The sequence below is a fragment of the Lutjanus erythropterus genome, chromosome 15 (assembly GCF_056507025.1).
Source record: "Lutjanus erythropterus isolate fLutEry1 chromosome 15, fLutEry1.hap2, whole genome shotgun sequence".
Classification (NCBI taxonomy): domain Eukaryota; kingdom Metazoa; phylum Chordata; class Actinopteri; order Lutjaniformes; family Lutjanidae; genus Lutjanus; species Lutjanus erythropterus.
In genome coordinates this window covers 17,164,213-17,187,937 of record NC_139331.1, presented here as the reverse complement: position 1 = coordinate 17,187,937, position 23,725 = coordinate 17,164,213, and the positions used below count along the sequence as shown (strand labels likewise).

General features: G+C 38.2%; 1 protein-coding gene and 1 long non-coding RNA gene across 2 annotated transcripts; one reads left to right on the top strand and one right to left on the bottom strand.

The window, feature by feature from the left end:
- The first annotated feature begins 135 nt into the window (after positions 1-135).
- On the top strand, positions 136-13,972 carry LOC146314246 (uncharacterized). The gene is made up of 3 exons (XR_014771934.1): positions 136-288; positions 7,917-8,006; positions 13,879-13,972. It is a non-coding gene; the product is annotated as an uncharacterized LOC146314246 (long non-coding RNA).
- On the bottom strand, positions 11,348-23,523 carry tmem63a (transmembrane protein 63A). Its single transcript, XM_084737741.1, has 22 exons — positions 23,334-23,523; positions 22,373-22,452; positions 22,165-22,243; positions 21,753-21,790; positions 21,469-21,611; positions 20,535-20,586; positions 20,331-20,439; positions 20,040-20,110; positions 19,824-19,904; positions 19,295-19,412; positions 18,499-18,632; positions 18,055-18,198; positions 16,409-16,562; positions 16,214-16,320; positions 16,036-16,122; positions 15,534-15,599; positions 14,673-14,835; positions 14,185-14,290; positions 13,864-14,031; positions 13,393-13,508; positions 13,251-13,301; positions 11,348-12,030 (listed from the first exon to the last, which is right to left on the bottom strand). Exons 1-22 carry the CDS (start codon positions 23,499-23,501, stop codon positions 11,896-11,898), a joined length of 2,370 nt encoding a protein of 789 aa, XP_084593867.1. The 5' UTR covers positions 23,502-23,523; the 3' UTR covers positions 11,348-11,895.
- Positions 23,524-23,725: the final 202 nt, after the last annotated feature.

Genomic DNA, 23,725 nt, shown 5'->3' with positions numbered 1-23,725 from the left:
AGAGTTCACACATCAAGGGTTCCTTTTTATACAGGACAGAGAGCAAACCTTGTTGCGCCAGTTGTCATGGCAACGCCCCAGCTTTTTCTCCTTTTTCCCCCCCCTTTGCAAATATTTTCTTTTGAGTGTGTCGTGCTGCCACGGCCAAAACAGAAACAAAACAAAACTGTTTACATTTTAATTTTGGGTGTTTTTATACAAACCAGACCATGTATGACGTAATGACCCATCTTTTCAAGTGTGTGCCGACACGAAGGATCAGTCCCCCGTGCAACAGAGACAGAGCACGTGAATATCAAAATGTCTGCATGTAGTTCAGTTTGTTGGGTTTCTTGGAGAGAGAGCAATTACAGCTTTCTGTCTCATCTCGTCGACAGCTGGTAAGCAACAATCTCTAAAACGTGCTTAGGTGCAAACACATATTTATTTCACTGAAGTCAAAAATGTCAGTCACTCGCTGGTGACCTTTTTCCACAGAAGCCATTTTAGTAGGTTAAACTCAGGTGTTACCATAGATACTAATTCCATTCTGTTCCATGTGGGCCAGAGTCAGGATGCTGCTGCATGATGGCTCACTGGAAACACTCTGCTACACTAAATGAACCTAAATTAGTATCACTGGTAACACTTGTGTTTACATTGTTATTCCATATCATATCTTGTTTTTGTCTGCAACCCAAAGATATTCAGTTTAATGTTACAGAGGAGTAAAGAAACCTGAAAATATCATTCAAGAGGTTGGAATTAGAGAATTTTGACTTTTTTCCTGGGAAAAAAAAAGCTCAAACGATTATCAAAAAGTTGACGATTCATTTAATAATCAGTTATAATTGACTATCAATTAATTGTTGCAGCTCTAGACTTTTCAGATTGTAATAAAAATCTATGTGGAAAACTGCTGCACCACTGTCACTGTCATTTTGCCCTTTTGTGTTGGATTTTATTGTTACAGTTGTAACTGTAGTGCATAAGTGTATAGTGTACAGTGGTGATGCTCATTTGTTTCTTATTAATGACACTGATTCCTTTATGTTTTCCTCTCCTTAATTTTGTTGCTTTAGCATTCTTTGACAACACTTTGATTATCCTACCATATGGAGCGTCAAATTCATAGAGAAAGAACACCAAAGATAGACACATATTTTCCTGAGCTCTCCTTACATACAATATTTGATTACTAGAGTATTTGATGTACTGTGTGGAAATATCGTGTGGCTTTTCTCTGTCTTACAGCCAGAAAGTCTGGCAGTATTTTTTGTCTGGCAGTTTCGACCAAAGTGTCTGGACGACAGAATCGGTTAAGCCCTCTGCACAGCTGGCAGGATGCGTGCCTGGATTACTCCAACATGACTGCATGGCACATGGGAATAGGAGTGCATACTTCTAGGAAATCATCCTAGGGTGCATTTGCTCTGTACACACTCTAATTATGACTGTGTCTCTCTGTTTATCGGGGAATAGAAACAGCATGAGAGAGTGTTGGTGTCAACAAATACCTGTGTAATTAGAGATGAGATACCGCAGAGGAAAATTTATTCAGTGCTCCCATGGCCATAATTCAAGGTAACTTACCGGCTTGTGACATGAACTCACTGCAAGGCTGTCTTCCTTCGGGCTTACTGCATTTTTATGAATAGGATTTAGAGCCGGAAAATAAGAGAACAGGAAGAGTGTGTGTATGTTTTGGGGCTGAGACTGTAGAGTTGATCTGGCCTGCAATTGAAATCGGTGAAGTGAAACCTAGCATGGGAGAGGAGGAAGAAGGCGAAAGGTGTCAGTGTGTGCCGTGTGATTTTGTCATTGTGTTTAATATTTGCACCTGGTTTGTTTTATCTTTATTTCATAGTCAATTCTGTTTGCTTTTAAAGGCTGGCATAGCAAAGAGTTTTTATTTTGGCAGTGGAATGCCTCTGTCTAAAACTGCATGTGACGTGACTTGGTTGAATCCCTGTCTGACAAAGTTTGGATTGGTGGGAAAAGTGGTCAGGCTTTTGTGAAAACTATTGCCAAACTTTGGTACCTGTGAGTGTGACACTGTTTGCTTTCTCTCTCTTTTACTGGTGAGATTTTCTTTCTGGTCAAATCTTCACTCATAAATGTACAGTATTTCATTAATTTTCTCTTTCCCTCCTTTCATTCACAAATTTCATTCATATTGGATCCAACCAAAATAGTTTCATCGTCTACCTGCTATAGCAACTTGATTCCAACACTGGAAAAAGGAACTGTTTGTTTTAGCTTAAAAAAGTAGTGTCCAGGCTGCCTTAAAAATTTGAGTTGAATGAATTTGAAAAGACAAGTTGAGGCAATTGTGTAATAATTCAAAACAACACAAACAAAAAAGCTTTCTGGTCAAGTTATATATATTAATTCAGTTGTACACAAGAAAACATGTTCAATAAGCTTTAGATATGAAGATGAAAAACTCTCCAGTCACACTTGCAAATATTTAAAATATTTAACATTTACAATTGTTTATTAGCTTTTAATCAACTAAGTCAGTATTCATTTTCATTATGGTTCACAGTTTGCAGAGTCTTAACTCTCAACAGTGCATGCTGGGAAATGTGCCAATATGGTAATAATATTGCTTTAGAAACTCCATTTTATGAGTTGATTGAACTCTGTGCAGCACATTCATTCAACTCATTTCAAGTCAAAAGACCTCAAGTCAGAAGAACTCACGTTTGAGTTTTGAAATGTTCTGAAAATAAATGGAAACTTTAACTTTAATTAACTTAATAAAACTATGTTAAGTTAATGAGAAAATATTAGTTGATTCCACTAAATTCCTGTGAATTCCACGATTTTTCTTTTACAGTGAAAGGTGAATATCTCCATTTTATTAAGACACTCTAATATACTCAATCTATCAAAACCTTTTTCAGTCGTCTTTTTAGTTAATATTATTATGCATTACCACTTGTTTATAGTGGTGATGTAATTTCCTGAACTCAGTACCTGCAGTGGTCTGTACTGAATATACAGGCAGACTGAATAGTGCTGAAATCACTGGTTCCTCTCGACAGCGTACGGAGCAAATCTTGTTAAAGAGACACTAAACGCACATCGGTTGTTAGGTTTATCCTGGCTCGGATCCAGCAGTTGTAGCCAGTATAAGCAGTGTGAAGTTGGCTGAAGTTACACTTGGAAAAACATGATTGGATACTGTCCAACAAATGATTTTGGACAGTCTGCAGTGTTGGGCTAATCTCATGCTTGCTGATCCTATTTTTGGTCACCTTGCTTGACTGGCTTGACTTTCACTGTAGAACTTAAATGTCCCTGGGTCCAAGTGTGTGAGACTTCCTGCTTTAGGGACATAATTTACACACTCAGCCCAGCTTCAGGTAATTTTAGGTTGGTTTAGTATATTGTTTAGTATATTGTTTTTGCTCAGACAAAAATGATATACTTTGCTCTGAAGTGATTATTGTCTTTCACATTACGAGGAAAAATAAACATTCTGTTAAATTTCATTGTGGTCCACCATTCAAACTGCCTTCACACGCACAGGTGATTCACAGCAAATGAGGCGTGTGTGTAATCCAGGGTTGTTCTTTGTAATTTGATCTCACTAACATTAGCCTCACTGTTTACTGCTCACTCAGTGTTGTATCAGAGCTGTATAAAGTTACTGCAAATCTGACATTTCCTGCTGCTGCTCTCTTCAACCAGACAATTTAACATGAAGCAACAGCAAGTAGGAAATGTGGTTTTTACTTTCATTTCTTACGGGGCATGAAATGAAATGAAAGCTACTGTATAAAGATGTAATTAAAGAATGTCAAAACATTTAATAGCTATTATTAGGGCTGCAAAATATCATAATAAAATCATATTGTGACTTCTGCAATTTGGATATTGCACTTAGTCATATTGCAATTTCAGTAATATTTTTGATTAATTTCGCAGCCATAGTTGGCATTTCTTCCGCCATTGTATTTGTAATAACCTCCATATAAAGTAGTTTTCATTGCTGGTGTTAGGGTCCGCCATTCAATTTGCCCTCACATACACAGGTGATTCACAGGAAATAAGGTGTGTATGTAATCCACGGTTATTCTTTTATCTCAGCAACATTAGCCTCACTATTTACTGCTCACTCAACAGAAATATTTCCTACTGCTGCTGAGTTTAACCACCCAATTTAATGTGAGTAAGTGGGGAAGTACTATTATGGGTTTCACTATTTCACTATTCATCACAAAGACAGGAAAGGACAGGATAAATCTGACCGGTGCATGATGTATGTGGATTAAGGCTTGACGGGAACAGGATCGGAGTCATTCTTCCAGGATTGGGACGGGACTGGATGTTGTTTTGTTTTTTTTGTCTCTGTCATGAGATTGGGACAGGACAGTAGAATTTCTGTAGAAGTGGGATGAGACATGAGTGCAAATCCACTCCTCTGTTAAAACTACTAGCTAAACAGGTGATTAAAAATGTAAATGCATTGAATTATAATTGCAGAAAAAGTGCAGACTATAAATAGTATCAAAATGGGGTTGTCTTTCATTAAAACATTACTGGATATAACTTTATGCACTCCATGTAAACAGTTTCTCTCAAGAGCAGCAATCTCTTAAAACAAAAGCAGGTTTTAATAATAATTGCTGGTGTCCATTCATTCCCGTGCTTGCCTATTCCCATGACACACTGCATGTCCAGGACTCTGTGTGTTGGCTGTAATTGTCCAAACAAAAGGGCCTCGGTCTGGAGTCACATGCTTCATCAGCAGCGGTGATTTCAGCTGTCTGGCCCTCCGCCCTCCTGGCTAACGTAGTCCACCAACAGAATAAGAGACGGAGAGTGGGGTGACTTCTCTGCAGAGTACCCCACACAGACGAGAGCACATAAGGACAGCCCCTCACCAGCCCTCCCACCCACTCACACAGACAAACACACTTTGAGCTTGTGGCTCAGAATGGCACCTCATTAGAGTTGGCAGTCTAGGTGGAAGTTTTGGAGTTGGAAGCCATAGAGTGACAGACACACACACACACCGCGCACACACACACACACACCACTCCACTTCTGTCTCCCAATTGGCCAGAAAGGAAGTAATAGTTGGAATGAAGCGGCCTGTTTCTGTCCTCGTCCCGCTGCTCTGGGAAACTCACCTCTCAGGCGACCAGCGTTGCCACGGCACTAATCCTGACGAACAAAAGATGGGAGTGCCACAGAGCACGATGCTGCCAGATGCTCTCATTGGTTGGCACCGTCCCACGCGATGCCGTGATTGGCCGGTGCTGTGTTTATATACAAATTGGAGCAGTCAGAGGTCATATCCATCGATCTTGGTGGTGACATGAAGGAAACCTGACCCCAAAACCTCAGAACACTGCATGGGTTTAATTCCTGTTTGATACACACACATACACGCACACACACACAAACACAGCGGCTCTTTCTTAAGTTCAGTGGCCTGGGAGTGCAGAATGAAGTGAATACTGAGAGCGAGGGAGTGAAGTGACTAAATAATAGTGTCTGTAGTATACAAAAGCACAGACGACAACAATACCGAGAATGCATTGAGGGCACTGAGTTCAGTGGGCTGCACACCTAAACACTGGATTAACACTGGATAAATATTTTGATCCGGAGGAGGGCGTGTTGTGTAAACTAGTACAGTAAGACGTTACAGGCTAAATCACTGCTATTTCATTTGGACTAAACAAACTATTTGACACCAATAATCTTTATCAGGTTTTATCCTTTTTCCTCAAATTTCAAAGCTTATTATTTTTCTGAATACTCTCCTGTATTTTCTCAGTCTATTTAGTATCCACGCTTTCTCCCTTTACATTGAGATTTGATCAGTAATAGAATAACTATATAGATAAACTGGTTAGGCTACCGTATAAGCCGATTTTAGCTTGTTGCGGATTTATCTGTATCAGTGCATATCTCAGTCAATAAGATACAAGAAATTCCAGTAGAAATGCCAAAGATACCAATGAGTCTCATCAATCTAAACCAGAGAGTGCTAGTAAGTTATCAACCGTAGCCTAATATTTTCAGCTTAGATAGCTGTCAACACTGTACAGGAAACGTTTGATATACTTGGAAATACGGTTATTTGCTTTTTAGCAGAGAGACATGAAGATGGATACCATTCTCATGTTTGTGCTCTAAATATCAAGCTACAGCCAGCAGCTGGTTAGCTTAGCTTAGCACAAACACTGGCAGCATCTGACCAGCACCTCAAATGCTCAGATTAGCTTGTTGTTCAAAAACCAAAGAGTTTTTAAATGACATGTTTGGTTTTACAGTGGATTATAACAGATTAAACTAAGCTAATTAAGCATCTCTTGTCTTTAGCTTCATTCAGGGTAGCCTCCATGAAAATGGTATCATGCCTTTCACCTTACTCTTGGCATGGAAAAAAATATTCCGTTGAAAAACTCATTTTACATGTCTGTAATTTCACAGAGATGAGAATTTAGAAACAGTGTCTCAATCATCTAAAATGTCTGTGCGCCACTTAGCTTAGTTTATCACAATAAAGTAGGGGGAAACAGCTTGCTGGTAACAAAAGTATCTGCACCTGTAAAGCTTAGAAATTAACATTCTATTTGTTTAGTTTGTAAAAATCACAGAGTAAAAATAATGTGGTTTTACAATGGGATATAATGGGCTAAGCTATGCTAACTGTCTACTGTCCGTAGCTTTGTATTTAGCGTACGTAGACTACAAGACAACTGTATCAAGCATCTCACCTAACTCTTAGAAGGAGAACAAATACTTATATTCCTTTAAAACACTTATTACACAAGTCTACAATTTCAGAACATACTGCTCTATAAATTTTCTAATATTTTCTAAGACATTTCCTCAAAAGAACTATTCAATTATGGGCAAATAGAGTCTGTGGTCAGTTGTTTCCAATGAAATAATTCAAATGAAATGCAAGCATAACCTTGAGAGGCACTTTTGGTGCACAACAGGACAGCTGAACATGCAAATATGTGAATTCTGTGCACAGACATGCATAACATTCAACATTTCTACCAATGATAATGAATAATGAATTAATATCTACTTGGGTTTTATCTGAGCTTCTCTTGTGAGGACTTCCATATTTTTCCATGTAATTTGAAGCAAATTACATAGCTGTTTTTCCAGGAACTTCTTGGAAATTATTACAAAAGTACTGACCTTTCACAGACAGATTTAACTAATGCTTATCAAAAATGTTTGTATGATGTGTGTTTGTGTAAGAAATGAACATATGATTATCTGTTTTTTGTAATTTTCAAACATCAGTATCAGCCTCAGTTGTAGGAGGTTTCTAAAGAAAAAAAAAACAAAACTCTGTTGACATCACCAGAAAACCAGAATTAAAAACTGGGACATGGTGTTTGAACGATTTGGAAGTTTACCAGGCAGTGAGAGAATCTATTATTTCTGGATCCTGTCCTGTGTGAGAGACCAAAAGAATGAAGAAGTTACTTGAGTATCTCTTTAAGTCTCTGAGTTAACAGGAATAAGTTAGATGTTGACCATCAAAAATATACATCTGCATGAACCTCTGAGTGAACTGTTTGAACTCGAGATGCCACAAACCGCTCCCAGTTTGCATGTATTTGGCTCAAGCTTCAGACCAGACTTTCACACACCCATTACTAGAAGCCCAGAACCACGTGGGCCGAAACTGAGCCAGTGAATTTGTGGTGTGTTTAACATCGGGTCAAAGTTTGGTGTGTGGTTCTGGAAAGCTGTGCACTGTAGTTCTGGCTGCTGCTGCTGGACAGAGCTGCTTCCCAGGCTCCTCCAGTCTGAAACGTCCACATTACTCCTGCTCCACTGAGCCTGCAGAAGGCCGTCCTCTCAAGCATCACACATATATAATACACACAACCCGCAGACAGTATATCAGGTGTCTAATATCAAACATTAGTCTCTTTTCCCAGCTCATCCTTGGCGCCACATGAGAATATCTGCAAGTTATTAGTGCCCCCACATCCTGACCCTGCACAACTTTCTCATGTGACTTTGTTGAGGTATGTCTGTTCAAATTTGTCTCCAAGTCTCTTTGCATGGGAGTCATGCAGTGTATGTTTGTGTGATTATTAGGTTTTCATCTCAAATCAGGCTATATTGTGGGTTTTATTATCGTTGTCAGCATACTGGAGATCATCCAGCATGGAGAACAGCGTGTTTATTGCTTAATCGCACACACACACACACACACACACACACAATGAAATAATACTTGAGTAAGAGTAAACAAGTGAGAGATTGTTTTGTAATGCCTAATCTTTGTCCGACATTAGGGTTAAAGCACAGTCAATAACCTTTGTGTGCTCAGATCTTACTAAATTTATAGTGTCAGGAGAAAAAGTGAAGTGTTTTTCAAAGTGTCTTTGTAAACAGTCCTTAACCTTTGTGTGACCACTGACTAAGCACGCAGTTATTAGCAGCAGTGAAAGTCTGATGCACTGTAAAAAAAAAATAAAAATATTTGTTTTAATTTAACTAAAAAGGTTAGTGCCAGGAGCCTTGAATTTTTTAGTTGACTGAATTTGAAGACAAGATGAGATAACTTCATAATGATTCAAAACAAATAAACTTTTCTAGTCAAATATAAAGTACAACTCAATTCAGCTATACTTTAGTTAACATGTTCAATAAGCTCAAGGTATTGAAGTTGAACAAACAAGTCTTTAGACAACACAAACAAGTTTAATTTCCCTTTACACTTTCTCAGTTTGAAAAGTCAGTTCTTCATTTTTCTTCAAACTACAAAAAAGAAGGGTCTCAGGAGAGTTTTAACTGCTGAGTTGATTGAACTTTGTACAGTACATTTATTCAATTCATCATTTCAGGTTGAACAACTTCAAGAACTTATGTAGTTCTGGAAAGAAAAACTAGAAATCTTCAGTTTAATTTATTTGGAACAAATAAAACTTGCAAATTACATTAAGTTAATGAGAAAAGCTCAGTTCGTTCCACTAAGTTCCAGTATGATTTTTTTTTTTTTTTTTACAGTGAGGGCTTTACAGTTTCTTTATTACATTTTGACTTTCATGCATGTAGACAGTCAGTGTTTAAGGTCTGTAAATGAAAGTGTGCACATCTGTGAGACGAGTTATCAGATCTAAAAGAGAGAAGTGTGTCAAATTCCTGAGCACATTTGTTTTAAAACTTTAAGAACCACATCAGTAGTTCCTGTGTCTGAGTTTTATTCAACAACTACTGCGAGGCTCCATAAGGGAACACTGATCCTCGTCCAATAGTCCAAACCCCTCTTTTCACCGTAGCAGTAACCTACATACTGTGGCCTATGTTGTGAGCTTAGCACTTCATTACACATATTTAACAACAGTGCTAATCACAATGGCGCACAAAAAGCCCACCGATGTCAACAGGGGTCTTTCTCAGCTGAGGCAGGTGGTGAGAAAGGGAAAAAGGGCAGGAAAAAAGGGGGGGGAAGCAAAAAGGAATAGAAAGGGAGACAATAATGAGAGATCAGGTGAGGAGGTGGAGCCCAGTACACTGACTCATACCAATGTCAGAATAAGTTATAAATCCTCAATGCAACACTGTGCATTTGTCCTTTGTCACTGCTGTTATGAATATGTAAGAGGTTAAGCTGCCCCACGGCAGCTCAACAGTGCCCCCCAATGACAAGACACACTCATAACAAGCTGTACCTGTTTGTATTTTGAAACTTAATGTGACATTGTTAAATACAGAAATTTATATCACCGTATACAACGCTAAGACAGAGTCCTTCTGAATATATGCAATATACAAACATTTTATATTGAAATTCAACACTCTTATTATCAGTCACTTACAAGATACGAGCCTGCCTTCAGTGTTTTGTTCCATGTTAAAATGCATATTTCAAAAAGCTCATTAAAATATTTTAAATACAAATAAAACTTGACCCATAATGCATGAAAACAACATATGGGCAGAAACATGTGCCACTAGAAACTGAATTTGAATCACAATTTGAGTTTGTAATGTTTAAGTTGAATAATTACATTGAAAAACTTAAGCTGAATTCCAGTAAGCTTGAAACTGAATGTAATATCTTGAAATTGATTTGAAGCTGTATTTGCTCTATATGCTTCCTTGTTCTCGCAGCTCGTTTTCAGTCTGGTCCCTGAGGAAGATCAACTGACTGATTGTCACACTGTAATGACTATTTTTCTCTCCATGATCAATAACCAATGGAAGTTAGATATTTTGAAAGCCTAAAATCTTTTCTCTGTTCTATGTAAAAACTGCATTTGCAAGAATTGAATTTGTGAGAATAAAAGGTGGAAGTATGTAGAAGTTTTTTGTTTTTTTTTCAATTTCAGATTACCTTCAGTTTCAATTTTATTGGAATTCACTTCCAAACTAAATTCAAGATCATGTTGTGCTTTTCAGATTTAGTTTTTCAACATGTGTGCTCAGTAGAGTGCAGATATCTACCAGGAAACCGGGATGTAACCACTTTGCAATCACTATTTTGATTAGTAAATGTAATTTAATTACATGCTTTTCTCAGTAACCAGAATGGATTACAATTACTTTTGTAATTTAATTACTTTTAAGTACTTACATGTAAGCAATTACTCTCCAGCACCGCTTGTTTGCTGTTATTTGTGTGAAATTTTGTCATAATTAAGAGAATGAATTCTTGACTGTTGTAGCTAAGAACATGTTTTGTGAGGTCACAGTGACCTTTGACCTCTAATCAACTAAATCTTATCAGTTTATTATTGAGTCCAAGTGTAGGTTTCTGTCTAGTTTGAAGACATTCAATTCAATGTGCTTAAGCTATTGTGTTCACAAAAATTAGATTGACATGAGGTCACAATGACAATGACCTCTGACCTCTAAAATCTAAGCACTTCATTTTTCTTGAGATATCTCGCATTCAGAAGAATGAGATGACCAGACAAGATAATGCCTCTGACCACAGCTGTCACCAGCACTTTTCAATAATTGTGAATCAGTTCTGTTGGTCATACACACATACAAGCGATCACATGATCCCCTCCAGGCTAACAGCTGGCGCAGATAATTATGTGATTCAAATTCAGGTTTTGCACTTCAGATATTCAAGTACAGTTACTCAAATTCAAATATAAATCTTCAAGTCAATAAGTAACCTTCAGTGTCTAGTGACAAATATTTCTGTCCATATACGTCTCTACCAATAAAATTTCGGTAACAAAAGTCCCGCAATACTGACATAAATGTAAAAGTATTCTTGTCTAATTACAAAAGTAAAAACATGATGCTCTTGGTAATTAGTAAACAATGGATAGGCCTCTATTGACACAATTCCATTATTACTAGTAGACAGTAAGTTATTCACTTGTTTTGCACAAGTTCAAAAACAGGCACTGTTAAGAAGTCTAAACTGGTCAAAAAACAGCGAGCAGTGCTTGTCTAACTCCTTGGCTTGATTACCTTGTTCTGGTAATACTTGGCATTATTAGCTTTGACATGTGCAAGACATTACTTTTTGTTTTAAATGGCAGGTTTTGGTTAAACATTCTTTGGTGAACTGGTCCTTATCAGCAAGGCCTCACAGAGGAAAATACATCAAGTAACTGTGATTTATGACGGACAAGAGCGATGTGTTGATCAAGTGCAAATAATGATCCAAATGTCAAATTCAACACACTGTCCTCACTGGTAATTATATACAGTATTTCAAAAAGCAGAAGGCACAAGAGATGGTCTTTGGAATCTATTGCACGTTTTTCTTTCGTACCATCTGGAGATCTTCTCTTAGAAGGACAGGCTGTGTCTGACTGAGCAGTAGGACAGAGGTGAACTCAAACTTCAATACTTATATCAATGTGCAAGAAGTAGATTTATGATCAGTAGTTGTGGGGATCTTGTCTCCAAAGTTTTGACTCGGTGTTGAAATGCACTGACTCATCCATCTGACATGCTTTCCTCCACTGGGCTGAGAGCCGGGCTGCCGTCTGTAGAGCCGTAAGACTGCTGAAGTTTACACCCCTGAGCGGTGCTGGCAGGTGATTTGGGATTAAGCACTCGGGGAAGGTAAACCTGTAATCAAAAACACAAGAAAGACGAGTGCTGAAAACGAACAAAAGCACTCTCGAGGGTGTTTCTCAATATGCATTTTTGTGTATTCTTTTATCCTCCCTGCTGTGTGTGATTCAGTGCTGCATGTTATGGCCAAAGTATGATCCTGATACAAAAGAATGCTGAAGATTAGTAAAAGATGCTTAAAATTTATGAGGCAAACTAAAGTGAAAAATGAGCTTGGCCTCCAGGAATGACTGGTAACCTGAGTTGACTGCAAGAACAGTTCATCATGAACAATCAGCTCTTTAGCATTGTGTTCAGAAGACAAAGACGAAAATATTAGCCTGGTATTTGTCACTTTCAATTTTTCAATCACCAAATCTTTAATGCTGATGTAGTGTGGTGATTCTCTTTAAAAACTCTGTTATTTAACATTGTCAATGAACCAGGAAGATGACAAGTAGGGTGACAGCATTTAAAGCAAAGTTCAGGTAAAAATAGTTTGGGTTATTTGATGTGAGGTTGTGTGAAATACTTACCTAGAATCGGTGTATTACCTTCAGTAGATGGTGGTCGGCATGTCACCAGTTGGGAGAATCAGCTTTCTAAAAGTTTAGGAAGCTAAGCAATGAACTGCTGTGGACCAGGCCAGCAGGAAAATGTATTTTAGCCAAAAGAGGCTATTAGAATATTTTAACACCTTTCCTTTGCTGTCAGACAGCCTTTTTGGAGAGGAAACCCTGGTTATATAAGCCAAATATCAGTCTTTCCAAAGCCACCAGACTCTACCACAGTGCTTCCCTTGATCTGTTAGTTTGTGTTATTGTGCGAGTTCAGTGTTGAAAAGGGTTAGTTCAGTTTCACCGAAGTCACACAGTAATGAGTCTGGTGGCTTTGGAGAGTTTCCCGTAGAAAAAGACTGTTAGTAAAGTGGTGAAAAAATTCTAAATGAAGCATATGCTTTTTTTTTTTTCCTTTGGTGGATCCTTTTAAGTGGCTAAAAAAAAAACTGTTCATAGCAGTACAGGGCTTTGCTTCCTGCACTGATACTCCTGCTGCTTCTCCAAAACTGGAGTGTGTCAACCGCCATGTACTCTAGGTAATACATTGACTATTGATAAGTACGTCATACAACCCCACTTCAAATAATCCAAACTATCCTTTTAACTGAAAATCAGGCCTGTTGTAAATATGTCTTTATTCCTGCAGTGGAATTTATTATGGAAAGAGTACAGTACCAAGGTGTTTTCTTCATCTCCGTCTGGCTCTTCCTCTTCATCGTCTTTCACCTGCAAAAGAGCACAAACAATATGAAGTCAAATGTTGAAGGGCGACAAAGAAGTGACAGGACATGCATGCACACAAGCACACAACACTCACCTCATAGTTGTGCGGACTGAGGTACTTGAAGTGGCCAAAGCAAGTGTAGCCGACGCAGATGAAGACGGTGAAACACAGGACTACGAGGGTGAACAGAGATGTGGAAGTCCAGAAACCTGAAACACCACACATGCACCACATAATTTAAATAGTGGCTTTTAATAAATCTTTTACTTGTTATGTTGCTGCATGCAAGCAAACATCTGCAAGTAATTATATAATAAGGCTGGAAAGGTTCACGGTGTAGAGTCATAGTTTCGTCTTTAGTCTTTAAAAACCAAAGAACAGCTTTATCCAGTAACTGAGGCTGAAATCTTAACACAAATTCTGTACATGTAAACATTTTATAAATGTATACAATATGACCACATACACTGTGGGTAAGCATTAGTTCTTAATTTGCATTAGTGAATCTGGAGTCACTTTACTGATGTTAACTTCCGCCATGTTTATGTCACACTTGTTTCTCACTTGTTCTGAGGACAGAAAAGAAGTAAAGCCATATGAGGCAGATGATGGGGGCGGCCAGAGCTTGATTGACAGCTCCCAGGTGGACCTGACGGTCGAGGCGAGCAGGCAGGTAGGCAAAGTACAGGTTGTGTTTGTCTACAAGGTGCTTCAGTAGCATGTACAGCAGACCTGTAGATACAACACAGACATTAAAAACCTCACTATGGAAGTGACTGGAAATGTCGTGTATTTATAGAAGTGTGTACAGGACAATGATGTCTCTGGCAAATGTGTTGAGTATGTGTGAGCACATGCATGTGTACAGCCCTCCTAACTACTCACCAAAAGGCACAATGATAGGACATATGATGCTGTAAGCCATGATGACAGTGAACACACACAGGGTCCAGCCATACATGGCTCCATATTCAAACTCATAGGCCTGGTGCTGAAAACACGAGTCAAAAAACAGTAGTTCACTTGTAAATGTTGAGACGAGGTTGGGAATAAAGCTACTTACAGACAAAATATACCCTTCTTCTTTTTTAACTTTTTACTGACTTCAGTTTACATGAAAAAAAACAGCATAATATATATATATAACTGTTCATATAGAAAATTTGTGGATTATTCATTGGCTAGAACATAAGTTCCATACATATTACATAAGTTATCACTAAAACATTGATAAATAATAATTTGTTACTTAGAATGACTCCTGGCCAATGAAAAGGCCACAAATAGTTGGCCCCAGGCTGTTTTTTGATAAAAAAAATCTAGTAATGACATTTAGGTGTAGCATTCCTTTAAAGGAGAACACAGTTGCAAACCTGTTTGACATATTTCCTTTCAGCAGCAGAGCGAGCAAACATCATGCGTACGGTGTAAAGCAGTAACCCTGGCAACCGCAGCAACTCCATCCCAGAGCCCACCAGGGCCGCTGCGATCACATAGTTGACAAAAAATGCCCCTTGGTCAGGTAAGAACACACACCTGGTGTACAGAAGAAAAATAAAACAAACAGATACAAGAAAAGAGAACTATTAAGTTGAAACAATGAGCAAAAGACATTAGAATTAGAATTCATTTCGGGCTGCAAATAGAAATTACTTCATTATGTATAAGTATAAATCTTCTTACACATAAATACATAGCTTCTTACAAAAAGTGGCAGATGCTCTTATAATGCAGTTGAAAATATCACAATAAAGTAAATTAACATAACTTAGAAATTTCTGCAGTCCAAAAAAGGTGTAGGCTCAAACTACAGCTTCTAATGCCTATCCTTTTAACACATCAAATTTAACAAACAACAAAATTTATGAAGAGGAGAATTTTTAAGAAAATAGAATCCAGACCATGGTTATAAAGAGCATGGGAACATGTTCTTATTTTGTGTTTCTCACACATTTTGCTGTTTGATTCAGCAAACAGGACAGTGACTGTTTTAAATGAAGAAAACCAAACTTAAAAGTAAAATAGTAAACTACATTTAAAAAAAAAAACAATATAGTTTTGGGTGACTGTGACAAGTGAAGTGAAGAAATACTTTGTTACTATACTTAGAGTTTTCAGGTGTCTCTACTCTTTTTTACACAAGTATCTGTACCTCTACTTGAGTAAAGAATGTGTGTATTCTGTCAAATCTAGACTTTAAAATAGCAAGAAGCCAAATAAGAGGGAATACTTACTCAAACCTCAGTTTCCCACCTGTGAGAAACTCTTTGTCAAACAGCCAGCGGAAAAACACTGCAAGACTGATGGAGACAAACAAACAAGATTGCAGCAAAGTTAAGCAAGGTTCTCCCTGAATCCACATAATGTATCTGTTAGCCTGGGAGGAACAGCAACTAACATTCATTTCTTTATGTAATATTTTACTGTCAAAGTCAAGTCTTTAATGTAAATTCTACTGTATGTGTGGGACATATAGACAATCAAAATGCTGTTTCTTTCAGACCCCACTGTAAATATACAAGAACTAAAACAACAATAAAGGTAAATATCTACAAGTTAAGCTGGGGGCTGGGGGATAACAAGGCACAGATAGAGAACAAAATCTGTTGTGTCAACTGCAAATCGCATCTTATCGTCTCTCTTAGTGTCCTCATTTTTTTTTAAGTGTGTAAGTTCTCCATTTCTCACTGTGTTTGACATACACTGATTATTCAAACTGGTGGACATTCAAATTACCTGGTGAGTCCTAGCGAGGGGAGGATCAGCACCATGAAGAGCAGGAAGAAGTAAAGCTTGCGCAGCATGCTCAGCTGCTCACTGGACCTGAGACACAGATGGCACTCGCTCAAAACATTTTCCTCTGCAATCACTGAACTACTAGTGTGTGTGTGTGTGTGTGTGTGTGTGTGTGTACCTGCTCCAGTGTGATTCTCCTAGTGTAGAGTAGTAGACTATGGTGGGCAGCAGTGCAGAGAAGGACCACAGCAGGAGAGTGGGGAAGAACTGACTGATAATCGGGCTCTGCGGTGAAAAACAAAACAAACTGTAGAGTCCAAACTTTGAAAGCTGAACAGTGACAAATGTGGGTGTCTGCATGTGCAAGTCTCACGTTGAGATAACGGATGGGCTTAGTCACGTTGAACTTGTCTATGGTGGTGATGATGATGGAAGGTGTCGTGAGGAAGGTGAGCAGGAAGAAAAGGAAGAAGTTGAGCATCACATAGCGCATGAACCAGGGGAAACCCTGCACTGAGAGACTGTCCCTGTTGGATGGAGAGAAAAGGACAAACAGAAGCAACAGGACAGTTACCCACAAAGAGGTAAAAAAAAAAACACTTCTACTGCTACTTCTGAAAGTTGGTATTTTGCTAAAGTTAAAGATAACATCATCCACAGTATAGAGATGTCCCGAGTTGATCTTGGCAGAGGATGAAATAAGCACCTGCCACCAGTCAAACACCGAGTTAATGTTGGCAAGTAAAAAAGCAGGCAGGTCACTTGCTCCCATGTCAGGTTTTCCTTATATTAATAATTATGATTTTTAAAAAGAAATTCCAAAGTTAAAATTATTCAGGGATTAAGGTTGCATAATATAGTTCATCTTTCTACTGCTGGTGTTCTGCTCAGTGTTACAATTCTAAAACCCTCTACCTAGATTTCAGAGGTGGCAGACAAAAAGAAAACAAAACCTGATTCTAAATATCTGTATCTATATCTGTAGTGCTGTTCTCCTTCATGATAACCAGACTCTACACTGTGAGCCCTTGTCTCTGTGTGCAAGTGAAAAAAGAGTGAATGTGAAAAATAATTTAGTGGCACCAGTGTATGACTCTACTCTGGCACCTCAGTGGGCAAAACACACAGATTCACTAAGCTCAGGCAGTAAATGACAAACTCTGGCAGAGTTTGTCAGATTCATGATTCACGAATCATTAGTAATGCTTTGCATAGAAAGGAGCCAGTTGAGGTGGTTCGGGCATCTTGCAAGGATGCCACCTGGTCGCCTCCCTAGGGAGGTGTTCCAGGCAGGTCCAGCTGGGAGGAGGACAAGGGGCAGATCGAGGACTAGGTGGAGTGATTATATCTGTGCCCTGGCCTGGGAACGCCTCGGATCCCCCAGTCAGAGCTGGTTAATGTAGCCAGGAAACGGGATGTCTGGGGTCTCCTGCTGGAACTGTTACCGCCGCGACCAAATTTTGGATAAGCAGTTGAAGATGGATGGACGGATAGTAATGCTATAATTTACATTGTTTGAGATGTTTTTGTTATGTGTAGAACAATAAAATAATTTACTCATTCAAATGTGTACAATATACAGAGATTTTTACTTAAAATAACAAATTATTATAAAGAATTATACTAATACTTGAGTGAGTGAGTATTACCTTTGAACATTTACTAGCCATTGGGCTGGTTGACAAAAAAGTACATTTTGCACCCTGCACATACATGAAGTATATCAATACTTTGGGTGTTATGGTTGAAATCAATGTTCAAACTATTACTAAAAATATCTTCATGCAACCAATATTGTCATATTGCAAGATCACATATAAATGGTGATAAATCAGGTAAATGTGTTCCACTGTTATACAAAAAAACTCAACTAACTTACACCATGTGTTTCCACTAAAAGTCAGTTAATGATAATATTGAATAATTGCTCAGCCATTTTGGCACCAGTATTATAAATACCAAGTCATATGATCTGCATTGAGCACAGACTGTGTGAAGATCTGGTATTTCAGTCCTTACCAAAACACATTTTTGGGATGAGGTGCAAAGCTGACCCTCCACTTGTTCACTTTGAGAGTTTCAGTGTTGGATGAAGGTTGGGGCACCCTCCCACAGCAGCAGGTTGTGCCACCACACTGGAGTGCGTTGAAGTCTTTGAGAATGCTGAAGTGAGTAAATGACAGCTGTTTGTGATACACATTAACCAGCTTTCAACAGTAACATCTGCTCAAAGGCCTGCTAAGAGTAAAAAGTCATGTGGTGACAATAAAATCCAGAGATCACTGTCCTGAACCACAGAAACAAGCAGAGTCAGCGGACATGATACTGCTGCATCTACACTGCCATACAGGCAGAAAACATTTGCACATGGTGTATACCAAACAATCATTCCTGCGGTTTCCTTCACCTCATAATACAAATGCAGGTACTGAGAGAAAAAGACACCTTTAAATCAGTACTCACTACTTGGCCATAGCCTCAGTCTGCAAGGTGACAAAGGCAATCCCCAGGGGGCGCTGTGGCACCAGTTCTACCTGCTGTCTCACCTCCTCCAGCAGGTCTTTTTCTTTAGTACTGTAGTACTCTATTGCATCAACCTGAACACACACACATTAAATGTTTCAATAAAACTGAAGTAGCCTTTTTCATCTTGTCATCTTTGTAGTCGTAACAACTCTCTGTAGTATTTTCTTTTACCTTTCTTTTTAAATACATTTTATTAATATAGTTTATTGTGTTTGTTGAATGAGAGAATATCTGTAAATTCACATTTGAAGAACATTTTAAAAGAAACTAAAAGAAAATAGTAACAATATTAATAGTAAATTAAAGAGAGAAAGGAACAAGAAAAAATTAAAGTAGGTTAGTTTGATGGTGCATATACATAGCCTATACACACACATACATTATACATGTACATGCAGATTCTATAAGTTATTGTTCTTTCCATTTATAAAATGCCAGTTACATTTTCCTTCCAGCTGTTAACTGAAGGTGCAGTGGGTTTTAACCAGTTCCTCGTTATCTGTTTCAAAGCTGCAGTTCTATTTCTAATGTGAGTTCAGATGGTGATAAACCTAGAAGGATACATTTTGGTTCAAGTGCATGTTTAATTTGAAAAGTGTTCATGATTGAAGTTAGAATTAATTGCCAGAATGTTTTAGTAATGGCTTTTAACCAAAATTGTAACATGACAGGGTAACCAAAAACTAAATTCAGACACCCTGCATGAAACTGCTCGGCATCTGGTCAGTCTCACCTTCTCCGAGCTGGAACAGCAACAGAGGTGACCACACAAACGAGGATTAATCAGCTCACGGTTTCCTGTGCTGTCTAGGACACGTTCATAATAGCGCAGGTTTTTTCCAGCTCGTATCCTGGGGTGGAAAAAAAAAAAAACAAGCTAAATACACACATTTCTAAGCCTGGAATATGCTTCACATGTGAAACCAAACATATGATACCATGTTGAAGAGTGAAACTGAATCATACTGCAAATTTGTGGACCATAAAACTAAAATAATGAGCTATAAGAGGGTAAAAAGCTGATTAGATCTGTTTAATTAGGTTAGAATTCACTCAGTGAAAATAGAAGTTAGATATGTTGTTAAAGCCAAAAATACTTATTAGTAGCACACACCAAAAAACAAACAATGAATGAACTGTGCATAATTAGCAGGTCTATATGCAATGACTGTGGTCACGCTCGCTTGCACCACAGGCATGCACTCAATAGCACTGACGGCAATAGTCACATGATTTTTATTTATGTTACTATGATTTCTTACCTTTCCTTATCAAGGTACATGAGTTTGGCCACGTCATAGGCCAGGGTCACATCACACACTCGACAGGACGGGTACGCCTCTCTATACAAAAACAACACTAACACTGAGCAGGTGGCTGCTATTTATGGTGCCATGCATGAGCTCCACATCAAGACCAAAATTAGCAAAAATTAACAAAATATGTCAATAGTGAATCTGAAACTTCAGTCTACTCACGTGAAATGAGTTTTTATAGCTTCCGCCGTTGCTGTTTTAGGGACCGAGCACACAAACAAAGTGTTTCTGGCCTACAGACAGAAAGACAGAATAACACATCAGTCTGGAACCAGAAAGGAGAGCATCTACTTGTACCTGCTCCTCGTAGAAAGGTGCAATCTGATGAAAAATACATAGAGAGAGTAAAACTAGTGATGTGGACACAGTGCAGACGTAGACATTTATGAAAGATGTAAATGCGGATGCTGATGACTTTGCTCATAACAAATCTTGTTCTCGTCAGAGACTCACTGTCTCTCTGCGCATGCCTTTCATTTGTGATGTGTGATGTCGCAGCAGAACAACTGTCAGGATCAGGTACAGAACTGCAAACACTGTATGCAGCCATAACAGGTTGTTTCTAAAAGCAAAAATGAAGAAGCATTTTGTCATGAACAACCCAAAAAACTGGTTTGCAATAAAAACATTCATTAATGTATCTTATACAGTAGTTACCCCTTTTGAAGATTCCCAAGAGTTGTCCTTCCAAAAGTCTGTGGATCATTACCTGAAAGAAATAAACAGCATTTTAAAGAAAACATGCATACATATATGCTGCAGGTGAAACTGTAAATGAGGAGAGCGAAGAACATGAACAGAAAAAGAAAAGAATACAAGCTACCTAACGCTGGACAAGACAACACCGTGTTTTAATGACCCATTAGTTAAAATTAGATATAAAAAAAAAAGTTCACGCTATAGAAACCAGTCAGTGACTAGCTGCTGAGTTTTGACTGTTTAATTTACCAGTGAAGCAATCATAATATACACCTGACCCATTCTCTGTGCATAAAATTGTCTTAAAATAATGCAAATAGTGGAATTAGCTAGCTGAATTTACATGGACCCTAATATTCCACAAATATTCAGACTAATAGCCCAATAATATAGAATAAAAGTGCCTGATATTACACTTCAATTGGAAGAGACTGATCTGATCTAAAAGTAATTTTCAATCAGGTTGAGAGAGGTAGTGTAACCATCTGATAATCTGAAATTATAACCAACTAAATGCTTATTCCATCATTTCTCTCAGGTACATTCTTTCTGCATGTATTCCCCACTTGGTGACATGTTATGAAACCTTTAAAGATTTAAAGACACTAATATTGTTCACGGGATATGATGTGGGTCCATCTTGAAAATTAATGAACAGAAACGTCTTTTTTGTTTATTGATTACTTCTTCTATTCATATTTCTGGCAGATTAGATGCTTCACAGAGGGCAGAACCACTTTGTGAATGTCAAAACACTGATATTCTGATGAATGCTTTGGGGCGTGTAAACACACAGCTAAGTTGAAAATCATAATGATTTCATTGGTTTGAAGCAATATTGTCCATGTAAACATAGTTTTTTGCTGTTTTAAATGACAGAGAATACACACACCCAGCAGATCTCCAGACAGGTTAACAGGCAGTATGATCCCGAGAGAGGTGACAGTTATGACTACCAGCAGAATGATCAGATGACGCTGGAAGGACAGGTAGTGGACAGCATCCGTGCCACATTTAGCTTTTATTTTTTCCTCACTGAAAGACACACACACACCAATTAAAAGCAACCATCACATGGCCTGCATATACAGTATGGTAAAAAACAAAGCTCTGGTTGAGCCACAAGTTGAGAAACAATAACCAGGAAAACCGACAACAAATTACAGAGTCACTCACTCCATTCTCAGGATGTAAGGCAGCCAAGAGCAGCAACCCTAAACAGACAGAGAGTTGTTTTGGATTATACAATAAAGATTATATTAATTAGAAATATTCGGTAAATTCTTTGTGGTTCAAGTCTGTAGAAGAAGCATCTTGACACTACAATGAATATAACAGCACATCAAGTCAGTGAAGCAAAAACAATGTTAAAGCCTTGGTAAGTTTGAAGTGGGTTCAACTGATATGTTAAAATATTAGTGTTGTGCCTCTGTGGCTCAGTTGACAGAACATGAGCCCCTGAGACAGTCACTATACTGAAGCGGCCGCTGGTTACATATATATCAGTGTTGATGAAGCCAGTTTGGTATGATGTGATATATATAAATGATTTTGATTTTGGTGCTGAACTGATGACAAATATGCATACCAATTCATACTCAGGATCATCCACGCTGGACACATAGGAGGACATGTGTCCATAGCGACGGTGTGTGGAGTCAGTGAACCTAATACGCACAAGTTGGCAAAAAAAGAAAAGAAAAGATTCATCTCACTATTCTGGTCAGTAGTTCACATTTGAAAATGTTCTATTCTGGTAAGAATGAACTTTGAAGTGTGTAAGATCATGAACTGACCCTTCTTTGTCTGCAACTAATGCCAGACGTCCGTAGTCCCAGAACTTCCTCCGGATGATGGAGAAGAGGATCAGCAACACCTGTAGGTGGCATGAGAAACAGAATCAGTCAGCTTTCACCTCATGCCTTTAAATGTCACAATTCACCCCAAAGTCAAAAATAGATATTTTACTTTCACTCGTAGTACTATTTATCCATATAGTTTGTTTTGGTGTGAACTGCCCTGTTTTGCAGATACTGGTCATAGAGTTCAATTAGAGTGTCATGATACCAGAATTTTAAACTTTGATATAATACGTGTATTTAAAAAAACAATACTTGAAGACTATAACAATACCATGGCAAAATGAAAAGAAAGCTAATAGGACCCAAAGTCTGGTTTTCCAAGAAAATAATTAAGACTAAGCTGAAGTAAGGTCTTGAATGACCACTTTTAAAAGCTTTGGTACCTTAGATACTATCAAATGTTGGTATTGTATTGTTTTTCAAAATGAGGTATTGAAAAAATATTGATACTTCCATACTTTTGACAACCTTATTGATAGCAGAACTAGATGGCACTCAGCTTGTGGTGGTCAAGGTAAAAAATACATTTGAAAACCTCAACAGCAGTGTCTGTTTCCAGAACTCATGACCTGGTTCCTCAAATTAGTCAACAGATCTTGTTGTAAACAGAAGAGACTAGTTCTTTTAAGAAAGTGCTTTCTTTCTATGAAAAAAAACCAAACAGAACTAGTTCTTACATTAAACTGCTGACAACAAGATCTGTGGATTACCATGAGTAAGTATGAAGCAGTGTGTTGCTCAATATTTCACAATGGGAAAAACATTATGGTGCAATTTTTACAATGACACAAAGAAAATATGGACCTTTTCAGTAGACTATCTTGAATCTAAGGACAATACAGAAATAAACACAGATAATGGATGACAAGATTTCCAATCTTCAGCAGAGACATACCAGAAAGACAGAGAAATCGAGCAGTAGTACAGTTGGCACTCCTCCAAATTTGACTCCATTGAGTACGGTGCTCTGTGTGGAGCTGAAGCAGGTACTGTTGTCCAGGAAATCAGAGGGAGTACCGTTTCTGAACAGCAGGGGCCACTGCTCCCACCACACAGAAGTCATCTCTGGACTGGGACCTGCAGCCTGTCTGCAGAGAATGGTATAAAAATATCTTGAGAAATGTCCAACCAGCGCCGAAACTGTTTCCACAGGGATAAGAAAAAAACAGTAGGGCTGCAAGTATCAATTATTTTCATTAATGATTAATTGTTTAGTTGATAAAATGTCTGAAAATATAAAAAAAATGTAGTTGACAGTTTCAAAGAGCCCAAGGTGACATCTTCAAA

Excerpts from the sequence above, each read along its gene's own strand:
- tmem63a (XM_084737741.1), bottom strand. The coding sequence starts at position 23,501 with ATGACTTCTGTGTGGTGGGAGCAGTGGCCCCTGCTGTTCAGAAACGGT. Across the intron at positions 20,440-20,534 it reads CTTGGGAATCTTCAAAAGGG|AAACAACCTGTTATGGCTGC; the intron begins GTAACTACTGTA and ends TTTTGCTTTTAG. Across the intron at positions 14,032-14,184 it reads TCCTATCATTGTGCCTTTTG|GTCTGCTGTACATGCTACTG; the intron begins GTGAGTAGTTAG and ends TTGTATCTACAG.